Genomic DNA, 15646 nt, shown 5'->3' with positions numbered 1-15646 from the left:
GTGTTACAGTGCTAACCTGGCACTCCATAGAAACGCGTTTAATCTCACAAATATATGGGTCCATTTATATAAAAAGGCTGCGTTTATGAGGGGGAAGTGGGGGGGGGGATAAATTAAAACACCTAAAGTCACTTGCCCTGACATATTAAATATAGACGAGATTTCAATGAACGGCTCCACCATACCCGTTGGATTTTTCAGATAGGTCCGTGGTAATTTGAGTCAATTAGCAAGTCTGTGCGGCCAAATTCAATGTTGGTCATGAGCTCGGAGCAAGGAAAAATAGGAAACATAAAAAGAACAGGCAAAATTGACGTAATGTATATATTTCTACAGAGACTGAATGAAACATATTTGCACTGGCAGAAGGTAGTTACCTTAAACAAACTTTATCAGCTTTAAAAAAGAAATGTGAAACACCGTCCGAAATGAAAAGATAATTATCTAAATAAATATTTTCGTTTGAAATTCCTTACTGACGTGATATATATTCATACTGTATATGACATATAGTCTACCTACGTATTTACGTCGGTACAGTCAACGAATATAAAATCACAATGACATAAGTAATTGTACAAAGAACCCTCTGCCTCTTTAAATTCGCTTTGTTTAAATTTGCATTATGTGCTGACACGTAAGGCCTACAGAAGATAGATAATATCGTGTCTTATAATCAAAACGTTAGAGAAAGCCGGACGCTTGTCGACTTAAATGTTTTGTTTCTCGTGTTTTTGGTTTTATTTTATTTATTTGCTCTAGTTAATAATATAGGCGAGAGTCGGTATGAATGTAATAGTTCTTTGATTTCGCTCATTAATATTTAGCCAAACACTATGAAATTTTACTTGACGCAGCTTTGCCATGTCGTTGCAATTACATTACTTAATCGAGTCAGATACTATTTAAACCAAAGTGCAAGGAGTCCTATGTTACGTCCAAACAACCTAGTCGATGTAATTGTAACAGAGGGGCAGAATGATTGTAACAGAAACTGTGAAAGTTTTTTTCTGCACACACTAATGTTAATCAAGGAAACGCGTGTCCGGTGTACAAACATTGATGCACAAGCAACTTCGCAACTTACCATGGAGGTGTGGTAGCGTCCAAATCGATGAGGAAATCTGCTTTTGTTTCTCAACACCCAAGTAAACTTTTACAAAAATAGTCTACCATACAGACCAATCTGGTGTGTGTTTATCATAAATGCCCGTGACCAGGTGGCTGTTTCTTTTCCATTAATAACTTGGAGCATCAAGAACATGATGCTGTCAATTTAGCAAGCAAATTAGCTGAACAAATTTGACATTAAACACTGTACATTAAACATTTAAAATTAAACAATTTAAAAAGTCAAACACGTTGATGAGTGCAAACTATTTCTTTAACGAACATTAAACACCATTTTAAATGCCCAAGGTCTCATCAAAAGAACACCGCATGTAGATGGTTTTCAACACCCTCTCGTGTCCCTAATCTCCAAATATGAAGCCCTCTTCATGACCCCCCTGGGTATCAACCCTCTCGTTTTCTCTTTCGATGGTATTCTGTAACATATAATAACAAAATAAAAACATGTTTGTTATATAAACTCAGAGGCGGCATAATTGTAACAGTTGTGACATTTATACAGACGGGGACATCACGCATTTTGGTCACCTAGCCAACCATTCCCACAAGAATTCACTCAGAAAACCATACTAACCTCACAAGGACAGATGACTGCTTAACATAATGTATGATTTGATTTATTGTAAATACAAATAATGCCTTGTATCCGAAAACGTCTTCCGGAACAGACTTTTACGAAAACTTTTTAAAAAAAATTAAATATTTATTTCCTACGAAGGTTGTCGAATTGCTCTAGTCTCTCGGCTTGTAAACAAACCTGAAATGGCGGCCGTAGCAGTAGTGTACAAAACATATTGCTGTGTTACATTTATGATGCGTTACGTTTGTACGGACTCTCCCCTCCTAATACCGCCCCAGGGTTCAAACACAGCCTCTAATGCTGTTCCCCCAGTTCCGCCGATTTGGACTGTGTTTTGCATACCACACTATGACCAGGGTGGTCTTGTATAAGTTTCTGCTGGACTTTTTGAAGTTTCAGACGATAAAAATGACGTTTAAGATGGACACAATAATTGTATTGAAAACCACCTATCCTGGACAAATCCATTTTACTTTGTGACACTAACATTAGGTCTTTTCATCCATTAATTCTTTGAATGTTTCATGTGTAGTTGTCTTATCTAAGCCTCGTTTTCTCGAAATGCGAACGCAGGGAATCAAATAAGTGTGACGCTTACTCTAAGAGGTTCGGGGAAATGTTTTTTTTTTCTTACGTACTCAAATACTTCCATCCTTCTTTTTTTATGAACAGACACGCGGAGGAGGAAAGCAAAGAAAAGGACAGCATGTGTGCACCAGTAAGTAGTGATACGTTTCCATTGTGTTTTATTATACCTTCATACCTACCGGCCGCTCTCTGTTTAACTGCAGTGCAGACACAGAGGGCAGTATTTCCTGACGATCGGGCGAAAGCCATAAAACAGCTGCAGAGGTGCTGGCCAGTTGCATTACGTCATCAGTTCCACTGCCTCGATATTTAAAAGCGCCATGTGTAGACTTAGTATGGACACCCACCTAAGAAATCCAGCGTATTGGAACAGCTTAAATCTCTCGGTTCAACCTCTCGCTTTTCGGCAGCCAGTGAGCGTGCACGTTTGATCACTTGACGTGAAACCAGCAGTCACATTCGGGTCGACAGTCTAGCCTATAAAGCAGGGCATTTTCTGTGAAGGATAAGGAAAATATTATAATATCTGACATCCAAGAAGCGATGTGTTTTCGATGCACATGGATATTTTTTTTAGAATTCAAATGCAAAAATAGCAACTGACAAATTCGTGTACATGGTGTGGTTATTTCATTTTAAACAGCAGAAACAATAAACGATTCAATAACACAAAATTGCTTTGTAAATGTTCAAAGACGCTCAAAAACAGAATACAAAATTGTTGCAGTTTTTTACAGTCACTTTTGACCACTGTTGGCCTATGAGGCCAATAATTAAACCGTGAATGCAACGATACCCAAATGACTTGTAGCAGTGAGTAGTCCCTTAAAATGTATATGGGCACAAGAATCATATTTATGATACAGTGCTTGACTCTTTTAATCTAACAGAGATAGCCTACTCTCTGAGCAATAAGGTACACTGGAGGTACATTTTTGTTCTCTATCTACGAACAAATTTACCAAATGTGCCCTGAAAGTACAATAATATTCTCTTTGGGTGCTAATAAGTGCCTTTTACAAGTAAAAAAAGTACAAATTAACTATGTATTGGTGGCTAAGAGTACAGTTTTAAGTACCTGTGGCGTACCACCCCAGTGACAAGCGTTTGTTCCTTTATAGGTATTTTTTCTGAAAGTGTGCCGTTTAGGGTGACTGGTCGTCCCCCTCCCCCACCCGTTAAAATATCACTTTTTCATTTTTATGTCTCTCCACATTAATCCGTTTAGAATATGGCGACCACCATTGTTCAGCATTTCCCACGTGTGTAGAATCTTCGCAGGATCACCATCTCATAAAATCTCATGAAATAGTGCCGAAGAAGAATTATGGCGCTATGGCTTAGAAGAAATATCTGTCTGATTCTACCGAAAGTTTTAAAAACATTAACATTAACATTTACAAGGCAGTGGATGATAAAAAAATATCTAGGTCAACATTGCATTAAATAGTAACGTGTCAATAATAATAATAATAATAATAATAATAATAATAATAATAATAATAAATGTTAGAAGCATAATCCATTTTTTAAGACTAAACAGAGATAACAGAATATGCTACTGATAAAATCTAATTCAATTTGACTTAAAGCCAAAGCATTTCATTGATAAATATTTTCATTTTTATGAAATTGTATGTTTTATACTTTATTCATTAAACTTAAAAGTAAAATTCGAGGAGGTGGATTTAACTGAACCGCTAAGCGAGAACTTCACTCTGCCGAACGAATCGCAATATTTGTAATTCTGTATTTTTCGTTAATTCCAGTTTGCGAGGTTCACAATGTTCACAATGTTGTGACAAAATTGTAGCAATGTCCTGGGTTCATTGTTTTCATGGACTCCTGTTATGTTATGTATGCAGACTTGTTTCAAGTGACTGTTTCAAGTGACTATGGGTGGTTCTTTCATTACATTTTAAAGCGTCGCTGCCAATCTACAGAATAATTGTATGCATTATTTCATTTTGCCTTTCTTTAACCAATTAGGGGGGAAAAAATTCGTTTTTGTAGTGGCACGGAGGCATATCAAGTATTAGCCTACATTTCAGACACATAATACACAACGAAATGTTCTGCGTTAAATCAACTCTTATAGAGTCCATATGGTCCCAGCTGGACTCCTATGTACAGTGTTAGAGTTGAGTTTACACTGGATATTCTACTGAGTAGCCTCGTTTAATGCATAGTTTAACACTCTGCATATTACAAACTTACATTAGACCGAGGCGTTGAATCAATAACGTGTTATCTTTCATCAATTCATGAGGTAACCTAGCTTGCCTTAACATAGCCTATTAAATATTTCACGTGAATAAGAAATGAAGGATGTGAGAAATAACATATTTTGGAAAATGTAAGTTGCTCTCTAAGGGGGGGGGGGGGGGGTCCCTTATGTAGCATTCTGCTGTTGTAGCACCAAGGCACACTACAGATAACCTGGGTCTCTCTGGAGGGCAAAGTACTGCACTACTCCTGGGTACACTGTCATCTGAATTCAATTTAACCCTAACTGATCCAAATGCTCATTAGGTATATACCCTCAAACAAAGAACAGACGCGTCTGAAGCTTTCGGGAGACATAACTGGCCAGCTCTCATTCATCATGGCAGTGGTAGATGTTGTGTTGCACGGGCGGGCACCGCAGAAACAGTAACAAGAAATGTGCGGCAAGGTATGTCGTTATTGGTCGTAATTATTAATGCGGCAGCGAGTCTACTTGGAGTCCACCAAGGTTAAAGTGATATATTTAGTGTGGCACTGTTCTTGCTTTATCTGCGAGCGTTAGTAAGATTTTCTCGCCTGCCCGTTATCCACGTGAAGTGGTGTGCGTGTGTGACACGCTCGAACATATGCGTGTGCTGCACATGCACAAATAAATAGATCGGCTCATATATTGGTAAATTAAAACAGACACGGGGAAGCATTATACGTGTTAACGTGAAAGGTGTTAAGAACTGTGATCTGTACATAATGCATTACGGACACACACAGAACCAGGTGTAGACACAAAAATAGTTAATGTTTATCATGTTCCTGATGATTTATACGTCAAAAAATGAAATGGTAATCCATTAAGGGACCAATACAATCAGAAGGGCGATTTGTTAATGATTCGTAATGTTCTTGGCCTTCATGATCAGTGAGGGAGTCGCTGGAGGAAAATATGTTTTTGTATATTGGCTGTGAAACCTGGCGAATATCTAATACTATTTGTAGGTGGGCCGTGAACAAAATGAACGTACATCAATGTGGCAAATATGATTTGCAAGTTTCAGTAAAACAGGCTAATTTGCGTCCGTAAACATCCCTTTATGAGAACAGAGACGCAGAACATACCGTATCCATCCACAGTCTGTGAGCGATAACCAAACTAACTTGAATTTAAAGTAAACCAATTAACCGGCATCCAACAAACCAATTAGCACCCACGACTCTTTGACTTAAGGTCTGCTTTATCGTTGAATCTACTATGGTACAGTTACTGAGTGCATATCACAGTTCTGAGTCTGATGTGAACTCTTCCAGAGACGTGTTGAGCCACATCCAGTGATTCTGACTATGCAAATTAACTGCACTTCGCACGACCGGCTGCAGCCGTTCAGTGCGCATTAAACCCCAACATTTTGAACTGTTTGAAATCAGCAAGACTCTCTTTACTGTACAGTAGATTCATTTACAGTAGTTTATCCTATTTCAAACTGGGTTCAGTTTATACATTAATAAAGACTCAATGTGTCTTGCTGCTTTCAGTTTTTACTGGACCTGAAAATTAAGTGAATATTTCCACAGAGTGAATTTCTTCGCAGTGCTACACACTTTACCATTTCGATACATTTACAGTTCGTAATATGACTGTGTTCGGACGTTGCACACATTCTATAATTGTGTTGCAGGGATGGCTAACTACCTCGCTGCAAAGGTTAACAAAAAAGTTTTGGAAGGATTTGCCCAACTGATATATCACACTTGCCCGCTATGCAGCATATCCAGTATTACAAATGCACTTATTGAGAATGTCAAGTAAAACAGAAACACACGTTTGTCTTCTGTAGCTACTTACATTGCAATTGAGTCTTAACAATTAACACTTAACAAACGGATAGCCTAATAGAAAACGGCGAGCTGACTAATCTTTGTGAAATAGTATCTATCATTTTCCTACAAAGTCGCACAGAACGATAATTATGAAATACAATGTAAAAACAAACCATTAGCGAAATCCAGTAAGTTGGGACTGGTGCCTGTGTTAAACAAATGTACAGTTCAGCACCCTGCTGCTGGGTTACAAATGGTAATTTTCTACGACGTACTGGGTTCATTGCAATTATCCATCACCCAGTTAGGGTCACATTATTGTAAGCCGTATCAGTCTTCATAGTCGTAAAAGAGAACGACCACCCATTCAGCGTGTTTCAGTGTAAAGGATGTCAGGTTTATCGTCTGAGGTGCCCTGTGCAATTCTATGGTCAATGTAAAATATCGTCTTTTTTATTTGATTCCAGGTTAGGTTCTTACAAAAGCAAATACATTTTATATATGTATATTCACTTGGTTTCGGATCCACGAACACATTTTGCTGGCTGTATGTAAATCTGAAGAAGGTTTGACTGCTTTGAGGCATTTACAGTTGTTATTTAAATGTTTTGCATTCTCAGAAATCAAAATTTCCTGACACTTTAACATGAAAAAAACACACTACTGGGGACTCGAGCGTCTCAAGTGTGGTATCGCATCCCGAACTACCCGACATGCCAATCGATATGAAATGTCGCGAAACAATTATCAAGGCGCTTCTGCAAACATGCTCGGGTACAGCTGGAAGGGAAATTTTAACTGCATTTAATCAAGCAATTTCCGTTGTATCTTGGACATATCGACGTTGATTGCATGGCACTCTCTCTCTCTCTCTCTCTCTCTCTATATATATATATATATATATATATATATATATATTTTTTTTTACCATAACCACTTGCCTGGTACCTTATTGTCCACGTATATTATTATTATTATTATTATTATTATTATTATTATTATTATTATTATTATTATTATTAATATTATTATTACTTAGCGCAAAATTTACTGAACTGCGCCACCACTACCACCATTAATTATGAATATATGAGTGAATAGAGCACATTTTTAGATTGGTCTGCCGCCAGTTAAGGAGTTTACTCAAGGTCATGAAGTGCCTTGACTCCTTCATTTTCAATTAATAAAACGTATTAATATTAAGTGGTAGCTATAGAAACGTAGTGCATAAATTGATTCATTTTCAGAAAAACTTAACTACCGCCATTGTCATCTGTCATTTATAATTTGTCAATTATGTGTCTGAACAATATGTTGGCGCTGACGACGGAGTTTGATCCCGAGTTGGGCCCACCCCAACTCAAGATTACGAAAACACAAAACCCCGAACCAAGCTCGCTGCGGCTTCACGTGATTGCATTCCTGAGCTGGCCGAGTTCATGAACTGGGTGTCTCCGAGTCATACATAAGTCCCCGGAATAGATTCCCATCCTGTCCGGGAATATAATCGGAAGATAGGAAAGCAGTGTATGTGGGGGCCTGGGGAGAAATATCTATCTGTCTGTCTATCTACTATCTATCTATCTATCTATCTATCTATCTATCTATCTATCTATCTATCTATCTATCTATCTATATGTCTGTCTGTCTGTCTGTCTGTCTGTCTGTCTGTCTGTCTGTCTGTCTGTCGGTCTGTCTGTTCTGTAGTAACTCATCTGTCAACTAGCAGCATAGCCAAAAATGCCCATGCAGGTGGGCCTGCATATAGATAGGTGACCCAAACCTACCTAGGTGGACATTTACAATCGGGTGTGGTGGGCCAGGATACTATTTAACCGACCGCGACCCACTCCGACCCACCCATCCTTTCTTCACACTCACTCAAGATTTAGGATCAAAAATGAAAGGTTCTTCAAAAGACAAACCAATAAAGCTTCTTTTAAAATATCTATCTATCTGTCTATCTATCTATCTATCTATCACTGTGTGTGTGTGTGTGTGCGTGTGTGAGTGAGTTAGAGAGAGAGAGAGTGTTTGAAGGGGAAAAGGGATGGCAAAAGCTTTACAATTTTTCCAACATACAAATGAAACATCAAATTAGTTCGCCTGGGGGCTTCATTTTTCTAGTTCCACATTATAACTAGTTATTGAACTAGGTGCAAGATCTAAAAGCCATTTGTGCGGAGACAGATTTCACTGGCGTTTCCTCATCAATAACTCCTTGGCAGTGAACTATTGGTACGAGTCAAACGCGAGAGGTGAAATGCAGGTCATGCTGTCTAACTAATATTAAAATGCGTCCGAGGCACTGGAGGGAGGCAAAGGGGAGTTGCTGGGTGGAGGCGGGGGCGGGCGTTTCAGACCAGTATGGGTAGAAAAAAATCTATTTTGAAACGTGCAGTTTTGTTTATTTGGTACCTTCTTCTCTGAGCAGATTATCCACTTATATTATCATACACTGTGCAAGAAAAGTTAAAAAAAAAAATTTTAAATAATAAAATTAAGGAGACGTAAGAAACGAGTATGAAGAATGAGAATATCGCGAACTCATCACACCGAAGAAACACATAAATCAGACACACAGAAATATATATTGAAAAAGGCCAGGGACTTCTCAGTTATGGAGACACTTCAGTGGTCAATTCCCTTCTCATTGTTTTATTTTTCACCGATTAAATAATGCATTCTCTCCACCGCCACTGTGTGCTTACTTACAGCGCACAGGGCCCGACGTATTGATAAAGCATCTTCGACCTTTATTTTTTTGACAGCGAAAATAAAATAAAAAACGTCATATTGACTAAGAGAAGGGATAGCCAACATAATAAAGGGGAAGAATGATAAGAAATAAGACGTTGTACCTTTGCAGTTTAATTGTGATTGGTGAGTACACGGGCACTTAACACAATTAAAAATAATTTCTCCATCCATCTAAGGGATATTCCCGTTTACTCTTCACAATTATTAAGAGAAAGGGAAAACAAGGTTTATGGATACGGTATTCGAGTCAACTTTTACATGGATTCGTTGTGCCTGTGATGCCTAGCAGAACAGTGAGTAAAAAACACTTTAAGTTTTAGAAAAATGAACTGTGGCCCATCTCACCATATGTATATAGCCTACATATAAGTCACTTCGTAACCCCGTCTCATTTTTGCAAATGCCAGATTGATAATGCAAGACGTGGACCTACAGGTTACCGAACGGTCAGTATGATAATGACGAGCACAATAAACCCCTGGGAACAATAGAAATGTATTTTTCATCTTGACTGTCAAGCGGCTGCTTTGTATCTATCTTGTTTGTGACTGAATATTAATACAATTGGGGCCACTTCAATGGGAGTTAGGATTACACAGAACCTGAAAGTGAGAGAAAAGTCTTTCTATTTTATACAGAAATTGTGTGTGTGTGTGTGTGTGCGTGCGTGGCTGCGTGTGCGCGCGCGCTTTTGGGCCCGGACGTCAGCACCCGCTTTACTGGCTTTGGTATCGACGAGCACATTTGGTCATTGAAATGTCAACCTCTCTAATCTTGATTGTGCGCGGGAAGGCTAACGAAAGCAGCTACATGCTGGAAAGGCAGTCTCGCGGGATGGAGTCTTGCGGCGTAATTTATGTGGCCATGGTTGACACTAACTGTTTGCACAGTTGCTCAAATATGTCAGTTTTCTGAATGCTATGCGAAGTTCGAAGTTGGTGTATAGTGAGAATAAGCAATGAATCTCTAGACGGTTAAAAACGGAAGTTGTCCTGTTGTATTTCATTTAAAACCTACCTCCTTGCATTTATATCATCACGCATCCATTCTACACACGAGTACTTTGCACAGGAAGATGACGGAAAATGGAAATAAACAGCCTATGCCACTTTTCATTTCGGTGGTTGCACGAAGTGATATATGCCAGCATGCATTTATTAAACGGATTTATGTCATACTAAAATTTGAAATGAATAATTGAGATCCAGGTCTATAGCTCAAACAATACGTTCTTTCATGCTGAACTATATAGAACACGCTTCAGTGAGGCAATACGGAGGAAATAATTTGGGAAGTGGAGGTGTACATATACAGGCCTGCGTTTGTCAGTTTGTCCTAACACGAGAGCTGAGCTTAAAATGGTGTTATTGCCTTTTTTTAGGAAAACGTTAAGTTTTAAGGTCCGCAGTAACTGAACTGTCTCATGAAAATTAGACTCATAAACACGGGCATAATTTGAATGTTTCAGGAATTACCCTTGCAACTCCGAACCCCGAATGGGACCTTAAATGTTACATCGTATGCTATTTCCCGTCATGTCCTTGCACCGTCATAAACCATCCTTCACTTGTCTGTAATTGCTCTTACCTACAGATTCCAGTGAACTCCCTCTCTCCTACAGTCGTCTATATGTACCCTGTAGAACCGAATTTGTGTGAACACATAACAATCGCAAATTAGTCTCTACAGGAATACGTGGGCGATTCCCAATCCTCTCTGGCGTAAAAATGTTTGAGAACGTCATCTGATTTCATTTTTCATTCCATTTTTGTTGTGTTATACCGTTTATGTACGAATACATGGTAGTGTCATAAAAGGAGGAAGCCCCAGTTTACTTGCTTATGGTGAACATGCTATGACAATGCACCTAACAATAGCTCGTTATCAATGACAACAAACAGAGCAAGTTGCGTTGCGTAACGCCGAGAAACAGAAGCATGTTGCATCGTTGAAAACACCGGGAATCTTTATTAAAAATAAATAAATAAAAAATAAAAAAGATTAGTTTCCAGCTGTTTACAACCCGACAACAGTCGGAAACGCCCTCCCAAAAGCGTTCTAAATTGCTTATACAGTCAGGGTACTGTTCGAAGAATTGTGCACCCATCCGTTATTATTATTATTATTATTATTATTATTATTATTATTATTAACAATAACGAATGGGCTGGGAGTTAACAAAAAAGTACCCTCGTGATTTTTAGTATGGGGTTTCTGACGTTGCAACCTGTAGAGATACATTGATTCTTCCTCGTCTTGCCTCTTTGTAATGTGCGAAAAGAAGTTGAAGCAGCTTCCCCGCCCCCTCCTCGCTGTAATTTTCAGGGCCAAATTCAATCTAGCCGCAATCAGTGTTGCCTGAACTTTGATCAGTTTCTCAGGTTACTCCTGCGACAACGTATGCAGTGTAGCATTATGTCTAGTGACCTGGGCTCGTAACTTCGAGATTGTTCTCAGGTGCGGTACTAGGCCTACCAATGTACCCCAGAGGACTTACCCTGAATTGCTCCAGTAAATAATGAACTGTATAAATGGATTGTATGTAAAGAACGCAAGGTGTATAAGTTGCTCTGGATAATAGCGTCTGCCAAATGTCAATAGTTTTTGTGCAAGCAATATATCCGTGCTAACAGATCACTTGTTTTACCGCTGAAAATGAGCATCGTTATCGTCATAATCATCATCACCATCACCGCAGTTTATTAACTAGTAGCCGATGGTGAGGGCAATGTCTTATAACTGATATGCGCACTTTAAAAAGTCACTCTTGTTCCTTTTTGTTTCCGACAGTCTCCTGAGTTGAGTTACCTGTAGCCTACCTGTCCGACCCGAGCATGCACATTGGCCCGCCTGCCCATTGCAGCAGTCCAGACTTGGATCACCTTACACCCATAATGGCTAATATATTCTTGAATCATTATCTTAACCCAATTACCGAAGTGTCTGTGTCCCACTTTCATAGGAAACACGCGCGCGCGCGCACACACGGGCCTATGCTCACATACTTGTATGCAATTATGCACGCTGTGGCGAAAAGAGAGGATGCGTTCGGATCTTCGGTTCCTTATCCGGGGACTCCCTCTAACGCCGCGATTGGGCCGCTGCATCACGTGGTTAAAGTAACTTTACAGGGTCGCTCGCTAGTAGGAGGGCTTTATGGAGCAGAAAAACGACAAAGCTAGAAAAATTATTTTCCACTCCAGAAATTAATGATCATGAGCTCGTATTTGATGGACTCTAACTACATCGATCCGAAATTTCCTCCATGCGAGGAATATTCGCAGAATAGCTACATCCCAGACCACAGCCCCGAATATTATAGCCGCACGAGGGACACTGGCTACCAGCATCATCACCAGGAGTTGTATCCTCCGCGAGCGACATACCAGGAGCGCCAATATAACTGTGCAAGCATCCCCGAGCCTGACACCCAGCCAGGGCATGGGCTACCCCATTCTGGGCACCTGCTTGCTGGGAAAGGGCAGCCAGCGCCGTGTGAGCCCCCACCATTACCCACTTCCCCCTCCACCCCGTCGACCGCGTCCTCCGCCTGCAACCAAGCTGCACCGGAGCTTCCAAACAGCACAGTCTCCGCCAAGCAACCCGTAGTATACCCCTGGATGAAGAAAATTCACGTCAGCACCGGTAGGCAACTTGTGTGTCTGTCTTCCCTACTCTCCAGCTCTCTCTTCCTCCTCTCTCCCCCTGTCTCTCTCTCTCTCTCTTTCTCTCTCTCTTTATTTTGCCCACATCTCAAAACCTGCCCCTACTACGATAGGAGATGCCTTTGGAATGGCACAATTGAGGCGGATTTACGACTCGGCATTGGTAATTACACCCACCATAAATTTTATAGCCGCGGTATACTCTGGGCAGCCGTATAGCCATGTGGCTCTTCTGTTATGTATGCGTGTGTGAGAGAAGAGAGAGAGAGAGGGAGACAGGATAAAAAAATCTCAGCTTTGTAATGTTGCATAAATAATTCAGACACTCTTTCAGCGCGAATCTGATCCTCATTAGGGACAGTTAAGCACGCGCTTATTAGGCTTTTAAGATGTATTAAACAACATATACCACCACTTCTATCTAGCTTTCTTTATTATCCCCCTTAATATCACAATGCACACCACTCTTGTGTACTCCCTCCTTCACTCCTTACCCCTTCTTTTCCCCTTCTCTGTTGTCCTTCTCCCCTTTTCCAGTGAACGCCAGTTACAATGGAGCAGAGCCCAAGCGGTCTAGGACTGCTTACACTCGCCAGCAGGTCTTAGAATTGGAGAAGGAATTCCACTATAACCGCTACCTAACTCGGCGAAGACGCATCGAGATCGCTCATTCCTTGGTACTCTCCGAACGACAGATCAAAATTTGGTTTCAGAACCGCAGGATGAAGTGGAAAAAAGACCATAGGCTACCAAACACCAAAGTAAGATCTTCATCCAGCACGGGCACCTCTGCCGGGTCCAACACAACATCATCAGCCGGCGCTGTGGCGGCTACCGCGGCTGCAAACACCGTCGCAGCTTCCGAGGAACTCTCCCGGATGTCTGGAGCCGAACGTGGCGAGGATATTACAAGGTTATAAGACATAACTTTCAAGAGAAGGAGAGAAAGAGACTGGTTATTTATAGAATATAATATATTTTGGTTCTTCGTAGATTTCTTGTGCGTAAAGAAAAACAAAAACAAAAAACAAACAGAAAGGTCTTCCTTTAAGTCCACAGTTATATAAAATGCATGTTATATAGCATGGATTTTCGCGAATACCTATGGATTGTTTTTACGCTACACAGGGTTTAATTTATTTGACATTGGAAATAAGAGAATGATTTTGGGGAAAAATGTTTCGGACGAAGGAGAAAGAAGTGGGTTTTTATCCAAATGTTTTGTGGGCTACTCGTTGGCCCATTCGCCTAGGTTAAATGCACAATTGTTCTATTTATTTGGAAAACCAGACTGGAGAGACATTCCTTTTTTCTATGTGAAAACGGCCAGAACATATCTGGGAAGGCACTGACCTTGAACGTTTTTCTTGATCTGAAATTATTGCTGTGATTTATTTGGCGTAATTGCAAAATTAAGATTTTAAATTAAGATTTAGTTTGTGGTGATAACGTTGTGTTTTAGGCTGATTTAAGCAGATCAATGTGAAATGCAATAAACTAAGTTTAGTGTATTTGTGATAATCATAGTGCTCAATAAAACAGTGAGTGTCAATTAGTTTTATACACGTTTGGGTGCTTTTCATTCCCCTGAACTACGGGTCCTATCTCTGAAGTGTTTACATATTTTATTACCCGAAGCGGAACACTAGATCTCGCTCGCGTTGCGTTCGGAGGCGTGGAAATCCAAAGGCAGTATTAGGAACGTCGTGCTGAATGATGTTTCTGAAATTAGTTTAAATTCACCAGCATGTGTTGATTGTTATTGGTAGCTGGAATTAAATCCCTGCCTTTAGCGAATGGGATTAGGGGAAATCAGAATAAATTCTCATTAATTTTTCAGCCATTGTGTTTCTGAAAATGTAAATAAAGGTCTGCTCGTGTCCATATAATCAATAATCAATTATTTAGTGTCCTCCCTCCCTCCCTCGGTTTCTAAAACTTAAATACGAGATCTTTTGATGATAGCATATTTATTCAATTATCAGTTTGTTTCAGTTTTCTGATTAGCGTCGTCTTTTCGTTTGGCGTGCTTCAATGAACAGGCCTTTCAATAGCTGTGTTTCATATAATCCACAATAAATCATTTTTACAATTCGGAGATGACTTAGTTGTAATTATATTTGAATTCTTCAGTTTTCAAGATTGGCAAGCGATCGAGGCCCTTTTCAATGAGAGCCCTCGTCGGTCTCGACCAAAGAAGGCCACTTCCTGCTTTGTCTAAGTTAGCTGAAATGTTCTTTAAATAGTCTACCATATCCCGCAGTCTTGCAGCAAACTGCGCTTATTTGGCTAAAGATAGGCCTACGCAACTTTTCACACAACGTGTAACAGTTGAAGTGGCCAATATTTATTATTTATTTACGTAATTTATAATTTATAGCCCATTTCTGTCACCCCCAACTGTTTTTTTTATTACTTATATTAATTTCCTAATACTTTCTGTATTCAATCACAATACTTAATGAATACTTCAAAACACAATTTAATTTAGCGTGCAAATCAAGTAGGCATAATAGCGATTTTTTCTGTTTTGCTACGTTTCACCCAGGCCTATATTTTTGCAGCCTTGAATATGAACAGGAGTGACGTGTGCATTCGTCAATAGTAGTTTATGGATAGCTTAAAGAAATTAGGGTGGGTGCTGCTGATATTGATTGCAAATAATTTGGCCAGACTTGACATCCTACATGAAATAGCCTACTTTGTATCACATAGGCCAATTGTTTATGTTTTGGTGCGAAATGCTGAGCCTCTGAACGATAAGAAAATTCTCAGATAGCAGGTCCATATTATTTACGCAGGTGTTTTTTAGGGTCACAATATCTCTGATATTGGCCTTGGATTCGTGTTTCTTTCTCAGTATACTTTTTCATTCGTTAATGAT

General features: G+C 39.7%; 1 protein-coding gene across 2 annotated transcripts in view; it reads left to right on the top strand.

Annotated features, from left to right (window-relative positions):
• The window catches only part of LOC135234695 (homeobox protein Hox-C4a), a 47942-nt gene extending 33619 nt beyond the window's left edge, over positions 1 to 14323 (top strand). For both annotated transcript variants that reach the window (XM_064299560.1, XM_064299561.1), the window contains 3 exons: positions 2384 to 2429; positions 11888 to 12742; positions 13300 to 14323. In XM_064299560.1, the coding sequence (XP_064155630.1) occupies positions 12307 to 12742; positions 13300 to 13682 (819 nt within the window). In that variant the 5' untranslated portion in view covers positions 2384 to 2429; positions 11888 to 12306 and the 3' untranslated portion in view covers positions 13683 to 14323. The remainder of the gene's footprint in view (positions 1 to 2383; positions 2430 to 11887; positions 12743 to 13299) is intronic.
• Positions 14324 to 15646: the final 1323 nt, after the last annotated feature.

This window comes from Anguilla rostrata, chromosome 11, assembly GCF_018555375.3.
Source record: "Anguilla rostrata isolate EN2019 chromosome 11, ASM1855537v3, whole genome shotgun sequence".
Classification (NCBI taxonomy): domain Eukaryota; kingdom Metazoa; phylum Chordata; class Actinopteri; order Anguilliformes; family Anguillidae; genus Anguilla; species Anguilla rostrata.
Note: the sequence above shows the minus strand (reverse complement) of the source record. Positions and strands in the feature narration are given on the sequence as shown.